Raw genomic sequence first — 23,579 nt, forward strand, 5'->3', positions numbered from 1 at the left:
TATATACACACACCCACATGTGTGAGCACGTGTGTGTGTGTGTGTGTGTGTTGAGAGAGAAAGAGAAAGAGAAACAGAGAGAGAGGAAAAAATGACAAAGCAAATGGGGGAAACGTTAACTGGTAAATCTGGGTAAAGGCAATATGTAAGAGTTCTCTGTGATATACTTGAGATTATCCTGTAAGCTTAAAATTATTTCCAAACACATAAATGAATAAAGGGGTTGGACTAAATTATGAATTTAAAATTCGAAAATTCTATGGACTGTTGTAGCTGTCTTTCATAAGTTTACAAGCAGCAACAGAAGTGCCAAGCCTGTGGGGTGTGGGAAGGAGCTCCCCTGAGGGCTCCTTGTTGAATGAGATGCAGAGCAAACACCTGCAGTGTCATTTGCTGTCTCCTCTATAAGCTGTGTGACTGGAAAGTCCAGTTCCGAGATACTTCAACAGAGCCTCTCTGGCACGGTGCAGCCCCTCCTCTCCTCTGATGACTGTGGGAAGGGCACTGTGCCATCCCAGGAGGGCGAGGAAGCTGACCCTGGCACCATCAGACCCCTGCTCTGCCCATGACTCACCATTCAGAACGGAGGCCCCAGGCCTTGGGAGGAAAGAAAGGACCATCGTGTCCTCACTCTTGTCTCTCTCTGATGGACATCGGCTAAGAGCACTGCTGTATGCTTTCAGCTTTGTTGTGTCTCGTCTTTTCTTAAAACTCTCCTCTCTCTGGGAGATGGGTTTTAAGAGTTTCAAGGGTTTATATGGCCTCATTGCCCACAAAATTCTCTTTTGTATGAGGCTTCTCAGGGTACCATTTTTCTATACCAGTGAGACCTGGATCATCAAAAGATGAAGCCCAAAGTCCTGTGAACCACTGGTGGGGAAAATAAAGTTACCACTAGCATATGTACCCTTGGAGGTAAGGAAGCTATTTATTTGAGTATTATTCACTATTGGAAATGTTTTATTTTTTATTTTCTTAACCATTTTAAAAATTGAAGTCTATTTAATTTACAATGTTGTGTTAGTTTCAAGTGTACAGCAAAGTGATTCAGTGATACATAAGTGGATCTATTCTTTTTCAGATTCTTTTCCATTATAGGTTATTATAAGATATTGAATATAATTCCTTTGTAGGTCCTTGTCATTTATCTATTTTATATATAGTAGTGTGTACCTATTAATCCCAAAGCCCTAATTTATCCCTCTCCCCGTTTCCCCTTTGGTAACCATACTTTGTTTTCTATGTCTGTAAGTCTATTTCTGTTTTGTGAATAAATTCCTTTGCATCATTTTGTTGGATTCCACATATAAGTGATATCATATGATTATTTGTCTTTCTCTGTCTTATTGTACTTCACTTAGTATGATAATCTCTAGGTCCATACATATTGCTGCAAGTGGCATTATTTCATTCTTTGTCACAGCTGAGTAATATTCCATTGTATATATGTACCATATCTTCTTTATCCATTAATTTGTCAATGGACAATTAGGTTGCTTCCATGTCATGTCTATTGTAAATAGTGCTGCAATAAACATTGGGGTGCATGTATCTTTTTGAATTAGAGCTTTCATCTTTTCCAAGATATATGCTCAAGAGTGGGATTGTAGGATCACATGGTTACTCTATTTTTTAGTTTTTTAAGGAGCCTCCATGTTGTTCTCCTTAGTGACTTCACTGATTTACCTTCCCACCGACAGTGTAGGAGGGTTCCTTTTTTTCCACACCCTCTCTAGCAATCATTATTTGTAGACTTTTTAATGATGGCCATTCTGACTAGTGTGAGGTGATACCTCATTGCAGTTTTGATTTGCAGGAAATGTTTTATTTTTTTCTTTTTGGAATATCCAAAAAATATGGGTCAGTATTAATGGCCTTCAAATACATGAAAAAGGTGGTGGATACAAAGATTTCTTCTACTGCCATCATGAACTGCTGCAGGCTAGGAGCTGCATCTCACTCATCCATGAGCTCCTCACAACATCTAGCAGTGGTGAGTTCAAGAAACAAAGCAATGAGCCATCACTGCCACTCGGAAACTTCGGTTGAAACAGTGCTCCTTCCCTTCAGATCAATCAGCCTGGACTAAATCATTATCTGCTCTTTTTATTTATGGAGGAAAACTGTCAGGAGTCAGGGGAACCGTTTATCTGACCTTTGGAGGGTCCTTCTAACCGAATGATCTCGGGTGGTATTTGTATAATATTCAAGTAGATAGATACATCCAATAATTCACAAATATAGAAGTCATTATTTTGATACAATAGTTGGGAATACAATGTGAATAACATAAGCCTGAGATTTAAATGTTTTTGAAGAAAAATGCAAATAAATGGGGGTAAACAGGCAATTAGATTAAAGCAGTTTGGCCAGTGCCAACTGGAATGTCTACCTAATGTTGACAGTAACACTGTTTAGAAAATCAAGGTAATTCACTCTTGCTGACACTGACTGAAAACTTGCTAAATTAGATCCCTGAAAAGAGCAGGAGGAAAGGAGAATTGGGGACACAGTTGTATGAACACAAAAGGAAACTCATGAGGGGAAAGCAAATCTGCTTGAGGCTGGGGGAATAAAAGGAAAGGAGAAGAAAGGGAAAGACACACGTGATGTAAAACTCCTGTTCTGGGCTTCCCTGGTGGCGCAGTGGTTGAGAGTCTGCCTGCCGATGCAGGGGACACGGGTTTGTGCCCCGGTCCGAGAAGATCCCACATGCCGCAGAGTGGCTGTGCCTGTGAGCCATGGCCGCTGAGCCTGTGCTCCGCAATGGGAGAGGCCACAACAGTGAGAGGCCCGCGTACCACCACCACCACAACAACAACAACAACAAAAATCTCTACAAATTACTTGAAACTATTCCCATCAAGAAATGGAGTCTAAATTTCCTTCCCTTAAATATGAGCTGGCCTTAGTGACTTGGATTCAATGAAGAAAATGAGGCTGGAAGTGACATGCTGTGACTTCTGAAGCTGGGTTATAAAAGGAGACACAGCATCTGCCAAGCTCTCTCTTGAACTGCTCACCCTTGAAATCCATTGGCTGTGCTAAGAGAAGGTCCGGCCAGTGGAGGGGCATGGGCATGTGTTCCATCTGACAAGCCCAGCAGTGGTCCCAACCAGCAATCAGCATCAACCAGCTGATGTCATGGATGTCACCTGAAGCTTGTGAGTGAGGAAGCCTTCAAGAAAACTCCAACCTTGACTGCCCAGTGACCATCTGACTGTAACCACATGAGTGAAAACCATGTAGCTGAGGCCTGTCAACTCCCAGATCCATAAGAAATAGTAATAATAATGTATTGTTGTTTTAAGAAAGAGCCCTGCAAAACATGGCATGTTGGTAAAGTCTAGCCTGCAGCCCGTTTTTCTACAGCCAGCGATCTAAGCTAGGTTTGGTACATTTTTAAAGGGTTGTAAAAGAATCAGAACCAAACAAAGAAAAACATGCAACAGAGTCCATATATGGCCCTCAAAGCCTAAAATGGTTATTCTACGGCCCTTTATATAAAAAAGTTTGCTCACTACTGTCTTAAGCCACTAAATTTTTCAAAAGGTTTGTTATACAGCTATAGATAACTGGAACACATGGTACTTTTTGAACAAAATAAGTGTCACCAACAGGCAAATGCTGGATTTAGAGCACCATGAAAGTCACACTGAAAAGCCACAACTCAACTGCTATCTGCAAGTCAATACTTACCCTATCAATAATTGCTATTGTACAATATTCTAATTTCATAAACACACTTGATCAGCCAAAGCAAAAGTGATGGTAATATGATTCATCAACCAAGAAGAGTATCTTAAAAATGTATCTCAGATTTGATTCTAGAATAAACTTTAAATTCTCAGAGACTCATTAATAATTTTAGTAATAACAGCTGGCATTTACTGAATCCTTACTATGTTCCAGACACTGTTCTAAGCTATTTCATATGTATTACTTCAATTAAGCCTCATGACAACCCTTATTTACATTTTACGGATGAGAAACTGAGGCACAGAAAAAATGATCTAACCTGTACAAGATCACACAGGTAGTAAGTCTGGAGCCAGGACTGACTTGCATCTGTGAAGTTCATCACTGCATGATGCTGCTCCTCTCCAGAAAAAAATGTCTAATCAAGACACCCAATCCTGGGTTAAAGAACGCACCTGGCTTCCACAGGGCAGGCAGCACCCACACTCTCTTACCAGTCTTCCCTGCATGCTGCTAGTTAAGGGTGCCCTCCACCCACAAGGGATCAGGCCTGAAACCTGGGTCCCCATTTCATTCCGCTGGAACCTAGTACCTCCAATAGCACTAGTTTTTCTGTTGAGAATATCTGAAACTCCTAGACTATCCCCAAACTACAGTTAGTTTTAAGCTGTTCTTTCCAAACCATCAATGTCTTCCTCACATTTTTCCTCTGGTTTCTGTCAATCAACACATGGAAAATTATGCTTGCCAAAGGAATGATTGTCAGGAGAGACACAACATAGGTTTTACGTTGCCAGCTCTTGGCTAAACAAAATCAACAGACTGACCAAGAGCCAGTGGTCCAAATCACTGTTAGGACCAGTGATCATGGAAAATGAAATCAGCATCAGTTTCCTCATCTGCAAACTGGAAGTGATGATACCTATTTTTATGATTTGTTGTGTAGCTAGTGCCAAGATGTATAAAGGGCCTAATCCAGTGTCTGGCATTCAATTAATGGTGGTTATAACTATTGTAATTTTAACACAGAATTTGCCTCTCTTTTAAAGAGCTGATAATTGGCCAATGACATTTCACTGAATAACTGGAAAAGCTGTTAATCACAAAGAAAGATCCAGATTCATGAAACCAGACACAGAATAAGAGTTGCTGCTTCCCATTGGTTACACATCTTTAATCTCCCTTTGTAACAAGCCTTTTCACATTGGAAGGTGTGGTTTTAATTATCTATAAAAATGGCCCCTTCACATTCTTTTTTCCAGCTGAACTTGGCACAAATAGCTGGAGATCAGTGTAAGAAAGAAAGAAAGGGCAATGCTCCAACCTGAACAACATGCAAGGCCACCTCAGCACAGTGACCAAAGGCACACACAGCACCTTGTCTACTCACCAGAAGGGAAAAATAATGAGGCGGCTGATGAAAAATATGATGGAGAAGATGAAAAACAGGGTGTTACAGGTTTGCTTCCATCCGGCATAAGAAAACATCTTAGCAGACTGAGAAAATAGAAAGAAATTGCATTCAGATAGGGTGATATTCATGTAAAAATTTTAAATTAAATATTTATAAATTAAATTATACCTGAGATTTGCTTCAAAATCTTGGTGGGGGTTGGGTTATGGATGAGAAATAGCTGAAACAAGATTGGCCATAACGATAACTGTTAAAGCTGGATGATGGGTCCATTGGGCCCATTATACTCTTTACCTTGCCATATGTTTGAAACTTTGCATAATATAATGTTTAAAAAATTAGTTAGAATGACTGTAATATTACTCCTGTATTTCACAAGCACTACAAATTAGCATAACTAATTTTAGCATGTATTTTATCTGGGCATTTATTGAATTTCTCCATTTAACTGGGAGGAGAGCTGGATTGAAGAAAGGCTGGGATATGAGTGAAGTCCTGGACTGGGCTGGGCATGTTGCAATCAAGGCAGTTACTTTAAGGCAGATGACAGAAGAAGTGGAGTTAGGAGGCAGCCCTTGGGGCCATGCCCTGGTTGAAGTAAAGTTTCAAGCACTTGATTTTCCCTACTTACTTTAAGCTAGACTGTAATACTCATATTATCTGTGTTGAGTGAAAAGAATTACAGAAAATGTTGTTTAATGTGGTACTAATGTAATGAGGATTTTCTCTTGCATTATCCAGAGGAGCCCAAGGCTGAATGGGAAAGAGACTGAAGTTGAGGGTGGAAGGTGGGCAGGTGGGTGGTGTGGCTCAGCCCTGCCAGTTTCAGAACTGAAATCACCCAGGAACCTCAGTGCCCATCTAGAACAAGAGAAGCAGCTTATTACATTTCAGGAATGGTTTACATTGCATTTTCCCTACTTACCATGGGGTAAGAATGCGATCAGACTATGGGATTGGCAGGGGCCCAAAAGGGAACAGCCTCCATTGCTGAGACAGAAGGCTGGCATGCCAGCTGGGTAGGACTTGCGTATGGGGAGAAAGGCCAGAAGTTTAGAGGGCTTGGAATGGAGTGGGGAGCTGTTTGAAGGGTCAGAAGGTAGGCCAGAGCAGGAAGCTAGAGATGTGCATAGGCATGAAGAGTGCTACTTTGCCCCCACTTTTAATGGTAAAGTAGCACTCCTTTGGGCAAATGCACATGTGGCCTATTCTGGGCTGTGCAAAGATGGATATCAGAGAGTAACCCCTCTCCTTTGCTAAGTATCAGTCAAGATAGTGTTAAAGTGTTGGGTCCTGGATCCAAACTTAACATGCAGAAAACTAGAGAGGATCATGAAGATGCATGAAGAAGGCACAAGGTTGCTTATGAGTAAAAATTGTAGATGCTGAGGCTGTTCTTCCTTGCAAAGAAAGAACTAAGAAATTACCCAACAACTGTCTTAAGGAACATGAAAGATTAATAGTCTCCATCTTTAGGAAGGTCTAAACAGGCATAAAAGTTGTACCATGTCTGGGTTCAATTAGAACTTGACTGAGAGGACAAACACTAAAACAAACTACTTGAGGAAGCTATGGAATAGGCATTCCTGGAGAATATAAAAAAATCGGCCCCACGCCACTATTCAATGCTGTTTCTACCACCAGCTGATGGAGGGTACTGGCCTCGCTCACTGAACCTCAAGTTAGATCATGACTTGTGAATCAAGAATTATTGATGATCATTAACAACATGAAGCTGTTCTCATAGTTTACCCATGTAGGGACCTGAGTTTGACGTTTCATTTTTCTTCTGTTTTTTACCTAAGGACCTCAGAACATTTTCAAACGATAGTGAGCTAAACTGCACAATATACCCTAAGAGGTAGATATGACTTCTCATGCTATAGCTGAGGATAGAAACAAACCATTAAGTGATTTGTCCAGGTCACCTAGGGAGCTATGTCATGTCAATTGCAGGGTAGACAGGGATAACACGGTGTTTATTCCCAGTCCCAACACCTAACGCTCCCTTTTAAAGTAACACAATGAAGCTGTTTTTACGGTGGACACACACCAAAGGCAATTGAACTAGAGGGTTAGAAGAATAGAGTAGCATAAAATTTTTAACTCATGGCCAATTTGGTCTTAATTTTCAGGCAGGGTTTCTGAGATATGATTGGAGAAGGAGGTAATTATAGCAGAGATGTCTACATTCAGAGAGCAACACATGGAAAAACTGGCACAATCCTTCTTCTGCTAAGCCACGTGCTGCCCTGAAGCACATAAAATAATATTGACCATTAGAATGGTATTTACATGTCTAATTACGATTACATACAAGAAATACAATTCTGTACACAGCTAATATTTTAACAACAGCCAGTTGCTTTGAAATGGATTCAAATGACTTCTGGTTATATCTAGAACAGGGTTAGGCAAATTACAGTTTAGCCTATGGGCTAAAGCTGGTCAGCCCTTGAGTTAAGAAGGGTAAGAATGTTTTTCACATTTTTAAAGGGGTATAAGAGAAAAGAAAAAACAACAAAAAAGAAAAATATGTGCCAAGAGATCCTATGAGGCCCACAAAGCTAGATTTACTACCTGGCTCTTTACCAAAAAGTTTGATGAACCCTGATCTAGAAGAACAAGATTTTATTAAATTAAATTTAATTTCTTCCATATCAACTTACATTCAATTATTAGCCCTTGAAGAGGCAATCCTGAATGCAAATGGGTTAGCATCATTTTCCCCGGCTTCATTATAAATGAGTATATTTAAATGATGAACAATGTGGCTCTAAGTACAGCAGGACCCACTGCCTCAGGGTAAACAGGAACCAAAGCACATCAGAAACATGTAGAGAAAACAATCTTAATTTTGCATTGTTCCTTATATTTTGTGTAGTTTGGGATTAGGAAGACTCATGTTTTAATGTCCCCTGCTCTGAAACATTCCTTCCTTAGAAAATAAATGTCATTTAAATAAACATCGGCTCTCATTCCTTAAAGCTGGAGGAGGGTCCACGCAGGGAGGTGCAAGCATTCAGTGCGTATTTAGCTTTGCTTAAGTGAATATACAGTGCCGATCAACTTTAAAAATCTACAATGTCATAGTCCAAGTTTTCCATTTACAAGCTTAGAGTTCATTCCTTCTTCAGATACCTCAGCTTACTTCCTAAGCTAATATCTGCATGCAACTTGCATAAGTGGAATCCCACAAATTAACCTCTCTCTCGAGTACCATGGAGAAAGAAGGTTAGAAACTAAAAACTGAAAGCTTTCCTTCCTTTGAGCTTGAAAGATCTGGGGACCTAGAGACATCTGCAGACTTTGGGTGTTTTCAGGACAGAGAGCTCTGCTAAATCACTCACAGACAATTCTTCCTGTGAGGAGTCACAGTTAACCCAAGACATGGTATTGTTATTAGCTTTTTAATGGCAAACGTTTACCTCCAGCCAAATGTCGGCCACATCGTGTAAAATCATCACGAGGGTCCCACTGCGAATATAATTAGCACACCAAGAGAAGCTCATCAAACTAAGAGCAGCCAGGTGGTGGATGACATGAGCTAGAAAATCCTATATAATGAGGGGAAATGGAAACCATTCAGCAAATGCAGTTATTTCTCAATCACTGGAAGAGATAATAATAATAATAATTTTAAAACTAACAACTTACATCTGCATATTTTGAACTTTGTAAAATGCTTTCACTTTTATTCTTAAGCACAATCCTTGTGAGGGAGATAGAATAAGTGTTATCCTCATTGATTAAGTCATTTAACTTTGAGATAGCATTGAATAGTTGTCATCTAAGTCCTAATATCTGCTATTCTTCCCACTGTTCTACAGTGGATATATGTACACACACACACACACACAAAGACATACATACACACACAAGCATATTCCTGTGTACAGTTACATTTATTGTTAATTCCCTGCCTAATTCTAAGACAGATATAATAAAACTACACAACTATTAAAATAAGAGTTACTGTATATGAAATAAGGAACAAATGAAAGTGGAATAACGACAGTAGCAAAATACTTCACACCCACCAGGATAGCTATAATAAAAAAGACAAACAATAACAAGTGTTGGCTAAGATGTGGAGAAGTTGGAACCCTTATACATTGCTGGTAGGAAAGTAAAATGGCATGGCTGCTTTGTTAGAGTCTAACAATTCCCCCAAAGGTTATACATAGGACTACTATATAGTTTAGCAATTCCACCCCTAGGTATATACATGAGAGAAATAAAAATATATGTTCATGCAAAAATTTGTGCATCAGTGTTCATAGTAGCATTATTCATAATAGCCAAAAAGGTAGAAACAAACCAAATATCCATCAATTGATAAATGGATAAACAAAATGTAGTATATCCATATAATGGAATATTATTCATTAATAAAAATTATTGATACATGCTACAACACGAATGAATCATTATGCTAACTGAAAGGAGCCAGATACAAAAAAACATATATTGTATGATTCCATTTATATGAAATATCCAAAAGAGGCAAATGCATAGAGGCAGAAAGTAGATAGTGGTTGCCTGGGGCTGTGGAGGTTAGAAGAAATGGGGAGTGACTGCTAAAGGGTACAGGATTTCTATTTGAGGTGATGGAAATAGAATTGACTGTGGTGATGACTGCAGAATTCTACAAAATACTCAAAACCATTGCATTATGCACTTTAAATAGATTAATTGTATGGTCTGTGAATATACTGATTAAAATGTTTAAAAAAAACTTAAAGACTTCAGTTTCCTTGTAGCCAAAGTAAAAGAATAAACATGATAATAATAACAGCCTAATTTATTGAGTACTTACTATACACCAGAAAGTGCTTTGTATGAATTAACTTGTTTAATCCTCACAACAACTGGAGGAGATAAGAACTGTTTTTAGCTCTACTCTATATATGAGGAGACAGATATAGTTTAGTAAATGTAACCAACTAGCTCAAGATGTTAATGAGTGGTGAAGTCAGGGATCCAAACTTCAGCAATTTGACTCCAGAGCCTGTGCTTTACCCAACTCCTAATAATTTTATGTCTCTGAAGATGTGTATTTACAAATATATGACATATATCTACATTTAATTTTTGAAAAGGTGTCCAATGCACCTGTAAACAATAATGAGAAAGCAACTACTGAAAAAAATAAAAGGATCAAAAGTGGGAAAAAGATAGGATCATTACAGGATCAACCTACCTGAGTATGTCTATGAAGACCTTCTAAATAATGATTATTTTCAATTCTATCCCTTGAGAAAATGACTCAATCAATTAAATTTTGATATATTCTTAGCCTAAATTAAGTTAATAACAGTTAAACTATAGCTATTATTAAGTTTTCTGAAAAAGGAAATCATTTCAATCAGATTTTTTCACAGTATGTTCTTATGGTTTATTCTGTAAGTTTCTTTTCAGATCTCCAGTTGAGCAGCTGACTGGGCCCCTTAGTGATAGATTGTACACCATCGCTCACTCAAACATCATTTAGTCAAGCAAACTTGGTTTTATTTCCTTAATACTGAATTCAACTTAATTTTATTTATCACCCAAATTTTGCTACAAACCAATCTTTTATAGAGAGCGTAGCATATAAAGTACATGCCAAGAGTATTTGTCATTTGATCTGTACTGCTAACGTATATGAGGAAATCCGTGACTGCATTGAGGGTATAATATGATTTTCTGTACCAGCAAATAGGAATCAGTAACAACCAAACAGTTCCTAAAATACCACACTTTGTGACCTCAGAGGATGCATTTAGTATGCCTGTGACTCAGTTTCCCTACAAATAAAGGAAAGCTAATAGTGCTTGAAGCGATGTTTTCTAACAAGGATCTTGGATAAATTAAGGAAAAAATGTTTTCAAAGTCACTGAATACATCAAAAGAATTATATAAAGTGGTCTGTAATCAACTAAAGGACATGGCTGTAGAATTAAAACTACTAGCACTTTTCTTCTTTGCACTGAAGAATACTAAATTCCCAAACCAAAAGAAAGAAACAGACATCATAAAGGAGAGTTCTTATCTTATTGAACAAGTGTAGAGCTTCAAAGTTAAAGTTTCTATAATGTTTCACTACAAATACTTACCAAGGCACCAAAGTATGAGCATATTTGCACTATTCTTTGTGTTATAAAAGCAAAAAAGTTATGAACTGGAACTGAACATATATAAAAATATGATTTAAAGATCAGGATTTGGGGCAGGGGGATAAAAACTTTTGAAAAAAATGGATAAGTAGTTTTGTAAATAAGACACTTACCTTCCTCTTGATATCAGAGCCAAGGCTAAATAAGAGAGACCAATAAAAACTCATCTCCAAAATGTAGTACCAGTACTGAGATGGCAGCAAGGGCTGAGGAAAACGAGAGTAATTCACGACTTTAATGTCACCATATAAACAACTCATTTTAAGGATTAAAACTATTGTTTATACCTATTTATATTCCACAAAATTCTCCCAAATAATAATGTTTTACATTTCAACTTCTGAGAAGAAATCAGAGACAATATTTTGAGGCATTTTGTTTCTAAAAAGGGAGACAAGAATTCCAAAGTCAAGTTAAATGTTTTGTTTAAAATTTAATAAAACTACAACAGGTGTAAAAGCATTCTTTTAGTTGAGTGAGAGTTAAATTAGAAAAGTAATTTTAAAATCTTTACTTAAGAACAATGGAAAAGCTGTTCTGCTTGTCCCACAAAATACCTTGTTTTATATTTCTTGAATACTACTCAAATCTGATGTCCTAACCTCTTTTGTAGTGACAAGATGGTGATCCAAATTGGCCCATTCTCAAATGGGACAGTAATAAAATATATACAATTATTTAAGTACTTTAAAAATGTCTCCTGAAAAAAACAATGAAATTTCCATGGCTAGAATTTTCTTTAAAATAGGAGGGGTGGTGTGCTTATTTTAGCTAAGCTGAGACATTATATTACTTGGTGTGATGGGTTGTAACATTAATGCCCTCAATGAATCTCACCTTCTCATATTCATGCCCTGGCACAGTCTCCTCTAACATCACCAGGAGGCCTTTGAATCTTGGCCTTTGGTCAAGGGGACATAGCAACTATGATGCAATCAGAGACCTCATAAGCACCATGTAAGAAACCTGAGCTATCCTGCTGGAGGTCACAAAGTAGAGCATCAAGGTGTCCACTGACAAAAATATAAATGAGGGCACCAGGGACATGTGATATGCCCTAGCCAGACTGTCAACTAACTGAAAATGCATGAATGAACTCAGCTAACACCACATGGAGCAGAACTGGTCGGCTGAGCCTAGCCAAAATTGCTAATCCATATCATAAGCAAATAAATGGTTGTTGTTTTAAGGCACTAAGCTTTGGTGATAATTTATTATACACCAGCATATAACTGACACACCTGAGAAGTGAAGAGTAAAGCTAACACATTAAATGGAATAATTTTCTGGTCAACTCATCATCCTTGATAAGGCCAAGAAAGAATAAGAGTTTCTTCTTTCTTCTATCACAAACAAGCCTGTATGAGACTAACCCTCCTAGTGAGAACTACTTAAAAATATGGATAAAGTACAGAAAAAAAAATATCTGTTTGAAGGCATTGGAGAACAACCAAGGCATCCAGAACCTGTGGAGCCAAGATTTCAAAGAGAAGAAAAATGCATTAAATGGAATCCTTTATTTCAAGTGCATCCTTAATTCAAAAAGTACTACAGACCCTAAGCAGGATAGTTTCAAAGAAAACCACACTTATGTATAGCATAAAGTCTGCATTTGCTAATTTATAAGCAGTATAGAGCCCAGAGACTAAGAAGCAGTAGTTAAGTAGGGCTTTTGGCAATCTCATAGTGCTAGGAAGCAAACTGGTATTCAGGGCCAGCCAGGGAAAAGGAGTCCTGGTAAATACTATAATCTTTTATTTAAAACCACTGTAAGGGAATACCCTAGGAATATGGGTAAGTTGTAAATACATCTGCCTTCACAAAGACTGGAGTCTATATTAAATCAGTTCAATCACAGATAAAATTTAAGGTGATCTGTCTCTACTCTAACTGCTTAACAGAAGTGAAAGTAAGTCGTCTCAGGAGGTAGATAATACCATTTCTAAGCATTATTTTTCATATGCAATGTCTATCATTCAATCAAATGTTATCAAGCATAAGGAGACAGGAGTAAGAAAGAAAATAGACCCACAGGTGAGCAAGATATTGGATTTATTAGACTCTGACTTTAAAATAACTTTAAAAACTAACCAGGTATTTAAAGTTATTTTTAAAAATCAGTGGGAATTTTCAGTAGAGAACTGGACTCCTTAAAAGAAGAATTAAGTGAAAATTTGAGAAATGAAAAATAGTATAACTAAAATTGAGAACTCAAAAGATGTGTTTAAGAGCAGATTAGACACTGGTGAAAAAAGCACTAGTGAACTGGAGGACATGAAAGTAGAAAATATCCAGAACTGTGAAGGGTCTGAGATTTTACCCTACTTGCAAGTTAGCTTGCCATAGTTTCATGAATGCTGATAGAAGATATGAGACTCCTGGGTCAGAGATAAAGGACAGCTTATTATTCATACTAATACAGTTGCCAGAATATCAGTATTTGGGCCAGTTCTCCCATCCCAATTCCCATGGCTAAACAAAGAGGGTCAGGTGACATCTGCACATGCAGTGAGTTTTGCTACCAGAGAGGAACACTGAGGTAGGGAACCTAAATCTTTATAATGGACAGTGACATGCATACCAATTGCTCCAGAGGAGACATTTTCTCTATCTTCCAAGGTTGCTTGCCATACAAACATCTTTGAAAAGACAGTACAGAATAAAAGTCAGTCCGTGTATCACTTCATATGACATGCAGAAATGCAAGAGGTCTGTGGAGAACTGTGTCCCTATAGACCAAAGCAGTAAGGCAAAAGGATGGAAAATATTAAGGAAAGCATAAGAGAGCTTCGGGACCTAGCATAAAGGTCTAATATATTAGCACACTTGTAATTGGAATTCCAGAAAGAGAGGAGAGAGAGAAAAGAACAGAAACAATGGCTAAGAATTTTCCAAAATGGACTTAAGACACCAAGCCACAGATTAAAGAAGTACTATGGACAATAAGCAGGATAAATTCACAGAAGACCTCATTTATACATATCATATTAAAATTGCTAAAAGACAAATACAAAATATTAAAATCAGAGAAAAAGGACACCATGTGAAGAAGCAAAAATAAAATGGACAACTGAATTCTTAAAGAAACTGAGGGGATCCAGAAGACAATGGAATGACTTCTTTAAAGTGCTTAAGGAAAATAACTACTAACCTAGAATTCTATGCCCAGCAAAAATACCCTTTAAAAAAATAGGGTAAAATGATAACATTTCCAGACAAGCAAACCAAAGGGGCTTCTATGGCCAGAAGGATAATAATCCCAGATGGAAGCATGGAAATGCAAGATGCCAAGGAACAGCACGGAAAGGGCAATTTGACTGATTTACAAATCAATTATTGTAGTGACTTGTAGGGTTTTAAATATTTGAAGGAGGGGATAGGAGTAGTCTGATGATCTTTCAGTGACTGGAAAGAGGTAAGAGCACTCATTTACATTAGACTCTGATAATTGAAGGATGCATATGGTAATCTCTAGGATAATTACTAAAAGAATAAAAACATGCATAACTGAAAAGCTAATATAAGGGAAGAAACAGAATAATAATTTTTAAAAAACTTCACTGTCCCATAAAACAGTAAGAAAAGAGTACAATAAATGAAATGTATCAGGTAGTACAAGCAGAAAATAAATACTAAAATGGTAAATTTAAACTCAAATACATAATTACATTAACCATGAACAAAGAAAAGGAATGAGACAAGTGAAGGGTAAATAAGGAACAAGGATAAGTAAGCTCCAGTATAGAAAGAACCAAGGACTTCACTGAAGTGGACGGAGAGCAGGAAGGGACTCAGACCTAAATCAGGGGACAAGCTGCTGAGGAGGGAAGGGACTAAATCAGTGTGACTTACCTGTCTAGGATAGTCATTCCAAACCTCCCAAAGGTCATATACCCAAGGTTTCTGGAAAAACAAGGAACCAAGAGAAACTTTGTCAAAGGCTGATTTCAGCAGAGACATAAGCCCTTCCTTATGTCACTGATAGGGAGGAAATGTGCACAGTAAGATGCACTTTAATCACATTCCTGCTGCTCCAGCTGCAGCTCTCTCCCTCCACAGGTGTTTCTACTTGTTCCTATACAACACCCCTGTGACATGCACGACTTCTAGTGAATCTGGAACCAATAATAGTCCTGTGTCACAAAGGAAATTACTTATTTCAAACAAGTGCCTCTTCTAATGAAATTATTTCTGAACCAATTAGATTACTGCTTCTGTAGCAATAAAAATATCTTGAAATATCCATAGCAATAAAATATCTTAAGAGAAATCTTGAAAGAATCTTTAGAGACATCTCTAAAAGCTAGCTATCTTTTTTTTCTGCTTAACAATTTACTATTAAGTTTATACATCACTTAATGAGGTAATTATTTAATAATTATTTAAACAGACAATGCAAAGAGAATATGGTAAGGAGATATTTGATTTCTAATGGTCAAGAAATGAAAGTCTTCATAAACAAGTGGCCTTTGATATGGGACTAGATGGAATTTGATGGGTAGAGATAGAGGGGGAAGGGCAAGACATTTCTGGCAAAGGGGATAATATGTGCTAAGATCCTAAAGTGGGGATGTGCCAGGTATATTCAGTGGATTGTCAGTGGTCCAGTTTAGTTGGTGTGTGGGTTGCATGAGTGAAAATAGGGAGATATTAGGTTTAAAAACTAACATTACAAATGCAAAACTTCACAAAAGCTTTGAAAGACAGACTGAGGAGTTGCTATTTCTCTAGGCATTAGAGTGAGTAGAGGTTTAAAAGCTGGTTACCTTATTGAAAGTATTATATCCCAAGGAATTCACAGGCAGGAATTTTAAAAATTAAAGACAAATTCCAATCAAAGATATCAGAAAGACAACTTACATCATAAAGAAATGCAATTCCAGCAATGGTAATCATTAAGTAAAATGTAAATCGCCAGCTGCCAAAAGAAAGAAAAGTCTTGTTAAGGTGACTGACAACTGAGGAGAAAAACACTTGCTATAACAGTTTGGAAAGAATGCACATTCTGGAGTCAGAAAAATCTAAGTTGATATCCTGATTCTGCCACTCGTTGGATGGCTATAAGTTCAGATAAGTAACTTAACTCATGGAGCCTTAATTTCTTCATCAATAAAATGGGAAGAACAAGACTTACCTCAAAATGTAAAAAGAATCAAAGATAACTTATGAAAAATATTGATCATAGTGGCTGGTATAAAGTAAGCAACAATAAGTCATAGCTACTGTTATTATTAATATGCCTAGCCTAGTTCCTGATACATGATAAACGATGGTTTGATATTAGTATTATCTAAGTACTCATTTCATCCCAATTTAATTCCCAGTGAAAAGGTTTCTATGTCACTAGACTTTAGTCATGTCTCTGAAAAGCAGATTTTGAAAGAATATTTTTTTCTCATGTATGGAGAAGGACCTATACAGTAGATTAAGGGACTTAAAAGACCAGTTGTAATGCACAGGTCTTATTTAGATCCTGATTCAAATAAACTGCAGAGAAAATTAAGACAATCAAGGAAATCTGAACACTGATTGAATATTTGTTGTTATTAAATAAATTTTTAAGGTATGATAATATCTAAAATAGTTCTTGTCGTTTAGAGATACATACTAAAATACTTACAAATGAAATCATTCGATATCTGATATTTGCTTCAAAAGTGATCTTCAATAATAATTGGATGAAAGTGATCAAAAGTTACAAACTTCTTGTTATAACTTAGTACTGGAAATGTAATGTATAACATGATGACTATTAACACTGCTGTATGGTATATTTGAGAGTCGCTAAGAAAGTAAGTCCTAAAAGTTCTCATAACAAGGAAAATTTTTTTCTTTTTCCTTTATGTATCTATATGAGATGATGGATGTTAACTAAACTTATTGTGGTAATCATTTCACAACATTCATAAGTTATTAGACTGTACATCTTAAATTTATACAGTGCTGTATGTCAAATATATCACAATAAAACTGAAAGAAAATTATTATCCACACACACAAAAAAACAATCTGTGGTAGGGGAGAGAAGTAGACGAGGGCAGAAATGACACGGGATGGCCCTGAGTTGATAATTATTAAAGTTGGTGATTACATCATAGCATACACAGCTCATTTAACTAGTCTTTCTACTTTTGTATATGTTTACTACTTGGAAAAATGAAAAGGTTTTAAAAAATTAGTGCTATTTTATCTAAGGATTGCTGAAGCAACAATATTAAAAATAACATTTGTTCCCTACATTTGTGTAATGCCTATAGTGCTCTCCTCAACACACCTGTGGGATCAAAAAGAAAGAGGACTATCGGCCTATCCCCACTTGGTAGATGAGAAGCCAGGCTCATAAAGGCTAGGCCGTCCCCCAGCTCACCCCGCTGAGCAATGACACAGCCGACGCAGAAACGTAGGTCTTTGGACCCTGAATCCAGTGGTGTTTCCTGAACACTGTCACTGTCTCTAAGCTACATGACAGTTTTTCTTTATGGCTTGTTTTGATGAAGGAAAAAAGTAGGGTTCAGTTACTCAGAAAGTTGAACAATAAAAATGAGTTGGATGGGACCTGATCCCACTTGTTGTATTTACTGTTGGTCCAGCAAAGCCCCACGCTTAGATGTAGAGAGCATTTCCTTGGTCCTTGATTATTCTGGCCAAACGAGAAGCACAAAAAAGAGATGATGAGACTTGCCAGCCCCAAAGGAAGCCATAAGTCTAGGTGGCATATCTCATATTATTTGTTTCTCAAACATGTATTGACCTCTTGACACTGTGCCAGGCACTATGCTAAGCACACTTGGGTGATGTCACATTTTCTTCCTCAAAACAAGCTTAAGAAGTAGGTACTATAATTAGCCCCTTTTATGTATTGTTGCTTGGTTCTCACGACAACCCTAAAAGGTAGATAAGATGAAGACTAAAGGATGCTGAGGTTGAGAGAGATCACATAACTCACCCAAGGCCGTACAGTAACAACCAGATGCAAGAGTAAAATCCAAGTTTCACATCCTCCTGGACCAGTCTTACCAGGTCTGTTACACTATGCCAGGGGTTCTCAAAGTCAGGGATCCCTGATATCAAAATACTTTCATAATAATACTGAAATGTTATTTGCCTTTTTCACTTTCATTCCCTCTCAAGTGTAAAGTGGTGCTTCCCAGAGGCTACATGTCCTGTGATGGTATTATTGCTCTGAGAGCTGATGACATATGTGCTTGTGTAGTCTAATGCTTTATAAATGTTTCAGTTCTAATTTCTAGTACAGTAAATATCAGTAGGTATAACACACACAAGCAGATGCTCTTTGGGGTTTGTAATAGTTCTTTTTTTTTTTTCTGTCATTAACCTTGTTTATTTCAGGGATCAGTGAAGTTCACCAAAATCCCCAAGATATTTTCCTAGTTGATGGTGAAGGCTAGAGGTGCCAGTTAAAATGTTAAAATACAGAGTGTGCACTTAAATTTTAATTTTTCAGATAAACAATGAATATTGGCACCTGCTTATACTAAAAAAATTGTTATTTATCTGAAATTCAACTTCACCTGGGCATCCTGTATTTTTTTTAACATCTTTATTGGAGTATAATTGCTTTACAATGGTGTGTTAGTTTCTGCTTTATAACAAAGTGAATCAGCTATACATATACTTATATCCCCATATCTCGTCCCTCTTGCGTCTCCCTCCTAACCTCCCTAGCCCACCCCTCTAGGTGGTCACAAAGCACTGAGCTGATCTCCCTGTGTTATGCGGCTGCTTCCCACTAGCTATCTATTTTACACTTGGTAGTGTATATATGTCAGTGCCACTCTTTCACTCTGTCCCAGCTTACCCTTCCCCCTCCCTGTATCCTCAAGTCCATTCTCTACATCTGCGTCTTTATTCCTGTCCTGCCCCTAGGTTCTGCAGAACCAATTTTTTTTTTTACATTCCATATATATGTGTTAGCATACGGTATTTGTTTTTCTCTTTCTGACTTACTTCACTCTGTATGACAGAATCTAGGTCCATCCACCTCACTACAAATAACTCAATTTTGTTTCGTTTTATGGCTGAGTAATATTCCATTGTATACATGTGCCACAGCTTCTTTATCGATTCATCTCTCAATGGACACTTAGGTTGCTTCCATGTCCTGGCTATTATAAATAGAGCTGCAATGAACACTGTGGTACATGACTCTTTTTGAATTACGGTTTTCTCATGGTATGCGCCCAGTAGTGGGATTGCTGCATCATATGGTAGTTCTATTTTTAGTTTTTTAAGGAACCTCCATACTGTTCTCCATAGTGGTTGTATCAATTTACATTCCCACCAACAGTGCAAGAGGGTTCCCTTTTCTCCACACCCTCTCCAGCATTTATTTTTTGTAGATTTTGTGATGATGGCCATTCTGACTGGTGTGAGGTGATACCTCATTGTAGTTTTGATTTGCATTTCTCTAATGATTAGTGATGCTGAGCAGCTTTTCATGTGTTTGTTGGCAATCTGTGTAACTTCTTTCTGTAATAGTTTTTAAGAGAACAAAGGGGTCCTGAAATCAAAAACTTGGGAGCTGCTGCACTTCACTAACCATGAGCTGAATGATGATGTTCTTGTCAATGCTATCTTCCTTGCTTCAAATGAACCTAAGGCAGTAAAATGTCCTTTTTTTTTTCTTCCAGGAATGGCTGACACAAACATAATTGTAAGGGGGAAAAAAAAAAACAACTCTTGGAAAAAAACCCAGAAATTGATTGGTTAGACTCACATGGTGATGTTGAAAGATGAGACTGCCAGGTGAGATCAGGGAGGATCTGGATAGAGTGAACTCGGGCGACATGAGAGACGCTGACAGGACGGACATGGGGCTCAACGGTGGGGGAACTGGATGGAGCAGGCAGTGGACCTGCCCGAGGGCCAGCTGGGCAAGCAGCAGTCCACCCAGCGGGAGGAGATCGCCTCTCTCCACCACCGGGGGGCGCCACTGCCTATATACAACAGATACTTGGAAATTACTCAGTGTTTTTATTAAACTTTTCATTGCTAAATGGAAATGCTTATTTTACAAAGAAAAGTGATCTGCTAATATGGAATTTGATTTAAAAATAAAGGAGTCTCTATGGATTAAAATCCTGAATTCTGTGAAACAGGGCTTAGGGGTCATCCTTAAAGAAAGTTACCAAGGAAACAATACACTGAACTTAAGATGTTCAGAGACTAATTCATCCTGATATGGAGAAGTGTCTGCCTGTTGGAGAGTAATTTGTAAGAGTTCTGTGTTGGAGACTAAGTTTCCTGAGATTTCCAAAATGCCTGGGGCTAGGTATCTCTTGCTATGATTCCTGTAGCACATCCCATAGCTAGGGAATAAAGTGCAGTCCCTATACAATTAAAGAGCTTGGTACTTTGCTTTAGTCTACTTATTTGATCCATAATAACTTTTAACAGTTCCCTGACATTTGTGACATTGCTAAAGAATAATGTAAAAGTTAAATTATAAAATTGTGGGTTCACTCCTGTCTGAATACATTGTACTGCTTCCTGCCTTTGCTTTACTTAAAACATGCTGCCCTCAAATCATGCTTTTTTTTTTTTAAAATTAACTTATTTTATTTTATTTACTTTTGCTGTGTTGGGTCTTCGTTGCTGCATGCGGGCTCTCCCTAGCTGCGGCAAGCCGGGGCTACTCCTCATTGCGGTGGCTTCCCCTGTTGTGGAGCACAGGCCCCAGGTGCGCAGGCTTCAGTAGCTGTGGCACATGGGCTCAGTAGTTGTGGCTCGCAGGCTCCGTAGCTGTGGCGCATGGGCCCAACTGCTCTGCGGCATGTGGGATCCTCCCGGACGAAGACCCGAACCCGTGTCCCCAGCACTGGCAGGCAGACCCTCAACCACTGCGCCACCAGGGAAGCCCCCATGCTTTCTTTTCTTATGGAAATGCGACCCATCCCTCCCCTCAAGGTCCAGCTTATGCCTGACCTCTAGAAAGCCTTTGTCTAATGTATCCAACTCTGCTGACGCCATCTCCTCTGAGTGCCCAGAGCACATCTGAACATGACCGTAGACCACAGGTATACAGGCCCATGTGCCATTGGGGATGGAACAACAACAGATGTTGTGGTTTCATAAGTGATAGTCTCATCTCCCTGATTAGCTGCTTTAGGCCAGTGACCATACCTTCCACTTTTACTTCCCTCTTAATACCTACGAGTCCATATGATCTAGGATAGTGCCACATACCAAGAAGATGGTCCACACGACCCTCTGCATTGCCTGACTGATTGATAATAGCAACTTGAAATTCCCTTCTCTAGCCTGAACTCTGTGGCTGACTTCTAGCAGACTCACTGACAGCTAGATTCCCAATGTTGGGTCCTTCTCACCCAGTTACTTGACATATAGGGTCCCCTGCTTCTGAGAGGTCAGCATTAGGTGGCAGGGGCAGTACAGTGAGCAGAAAGAGTATCAGAAAAGGAGTCAGAAGACCTGAGGGCAACAGGCCCCCAACAGCCTGGCGACCTTGAGCAAGTTCCTTAAACTACATGATGTGCAGTTTCTCATTTCTCAAACAAGGCCCCACTTTCCCTGACTGCCTCACACTGTTGCTAGGAGGATCAAACCAAGGTTATTTATAAACTAGAAGGCACTATAATGTATAAGAAATTCCCAGAATTTCACTGCAGTATGGTTCAGCTCAGAGGTTGAGTTAGTCCCTGCCTGGGGACTTTATTTAAGATAAGAATCATTTGATAGAAAGAAAGAATGAATGAATGATAGCAGAAAAACAGGAAGATGTAATGTGAAAACAGCTCCAGTTTGTAGTGTTTTGTAGTGTGGTGGTCCAGAGAGATTCATTTGGGCCAAGCTGACATAGTGGTAACACAATATTAACCAATCTCTCAAGAGCTAAAACTCAGAGAGAAGCAGTTGGAAAACAAACCAGGTCATATACCTCTAGCCACTGTGGGAAAGGTAATGGAAGCCTGCTGATGAGAAAAAAAATCTTGAGACACCATGAAGACTTGGTCTGTGCCTCTAAACATCACCAGTCTCACAGCTGGATGACTGTACTCGGCAATGCATAGGTAGTTAAAAAAGTCATTAAAGTTTAACCTTCCATAGGCTTGGTTTCTTTATTTGAGAGTCTTATGCCAGCTCCCTATCCATTTTACCATCAAAACAAAAACATCTGGTGAAAATCACTAGGCAATGTGAGGACCTTAAGAAACAGGCAAAAAGAAGGAATGTTATTGGCATATAGAACGTGGCATCAAAATTTCCCAACTAACAGGCATTTGTCTGGATGTAAAGAAGAGGAACAAAGTAAGAGCAATGACCTAGACCCTCTTTTTGGCACAGGTGTCAGTTTTTGCCACCAAGGGAGTAACCTAAAGTATCAATACTATAATACTCTGCAGAAGAGGGGGAAAAAAAAAACAGAGTTGTAATGAAGCCAAAAATAAGTGTGGTACAGTCTCACTGCACTCAGAACGTTTTTGAAGCAGTCAGCTCTGCAAAAACCCTATGTGTTGCCCAGCCCATCCTGACCCCCTACTAAACCAGGCGAAAACCCAGAGGAACTGGCTGCCCAGTCCACAGGCAGGGGTGGAGTAAGAGCCAAGTGAGACAGAAAGAAGTGTTGAGAGAGGAGGACAGCACCCTCTCAGACATTCTCTGCTCTTATAATGTGATGGAGTAATGTGATTAGAAACAGGTGATAGTCAGATGAGCTAGGGCCAACTGATACCCTAGAAAAGATAAACACCAGGTTAAGACATTTTTATGATTTTTCTGGACTTTAAAGAGAAGTACATAACATCTCCTGTTCAACTAAGAGAGTTCATAGCTTACTTTGTTTCATAGAGAAGGAAAGTGAAGCACAAGAGGTGGATGAGTGACTAGCATCAAACTCCTGATTGGTAAGTGACAGAGAGGGTTCAAACCTTTCTTCTGCTGCAACCTAAGGATTCCTTCTGAGATGACTATTCTGCTCCATATAAAATGGTACCATTTCAAAAGTTTTAACTGTCCTTCTTACCAAGCTTCCTGGAATTTCTTCATCCTGCAAGGCCTATCTTGATTCCGCCGACTCCTAAACCATCTTTCAACCTGGCGCTCTGTCAAGTTACACTTTTTTGCCAGTCCATAAATATCAGTCTGAAAGGGGATGAAACAAATGAATGAGTGCTTAAGAGTAGAGTCAGGGTGGCAGGCAGTCAAGAGACAGTGAGATTGGGTTTCAAGTGCTTGTGCACTGGAGAGGAGAGAGTTCTGCATTAGACCTTGAGCCAGTGCATTTGCTTCTTTTGCTCATGGAATCACACACCTCAAAACAGAGAGAA

General features: G+C 38.5%; 1 protein-coding gene across 1 annotated transcript in view; it reads right to left on the reverse strand.

Annotated features, from left to right (window-relative positions):
- The window catches only part of CERS3 (ceramide synthase 3), a 100,129-nt gene that overhangs the window by 46,600 nt on the left and 29,950 nt on the right, over nt 1-23,579 (reverse strand). Inside the window, exons 4-9 of the mRNA XM_060095097.1 lie at nt 23,276-23,394; nt 16,132-16,189; nt 15,124-15,174; nt 11,385-11,477; nt 8,542-8,670; nt 5,090-5,196 (exon numbers count right to left, since the gene is read on the reverse strand). Of these exons, the coding sequence (XP_059951080.1) occupies nt 5,090-5,196; nt 8,542-8,670; nt 11,385-11,477; nt 15,124-15,174; nt 16,132-16,189; nt 23,276-23,394 (557 nt within the window). The remainder of the gene's footprint in view (nt 1-5,089; nt 5,197-8,541; nt 8,671-11,384; nt 11,478-15,123; nt 15,175-16,131; nt 16,190-23,275; nt 23,395-23,579) is intronic.

The sequence above is a fragment of the Mesoplodon densirostris genome, chromosome 4, assembly GCF_025265405.1.
Source record: "Mesoplodon densirostris isolate mMesDen1 chromosome 4, mMesDen1 primary haplotype, whole genome shotgun sequence".
Taxonomy (NCBI): domain Eukaryota; kingdom Metazoa; phylum Chordata; class Mammalia; order Artiodactyla; family Ziphiidae; genus Mesoplodon; species Mesoplodon densirostris.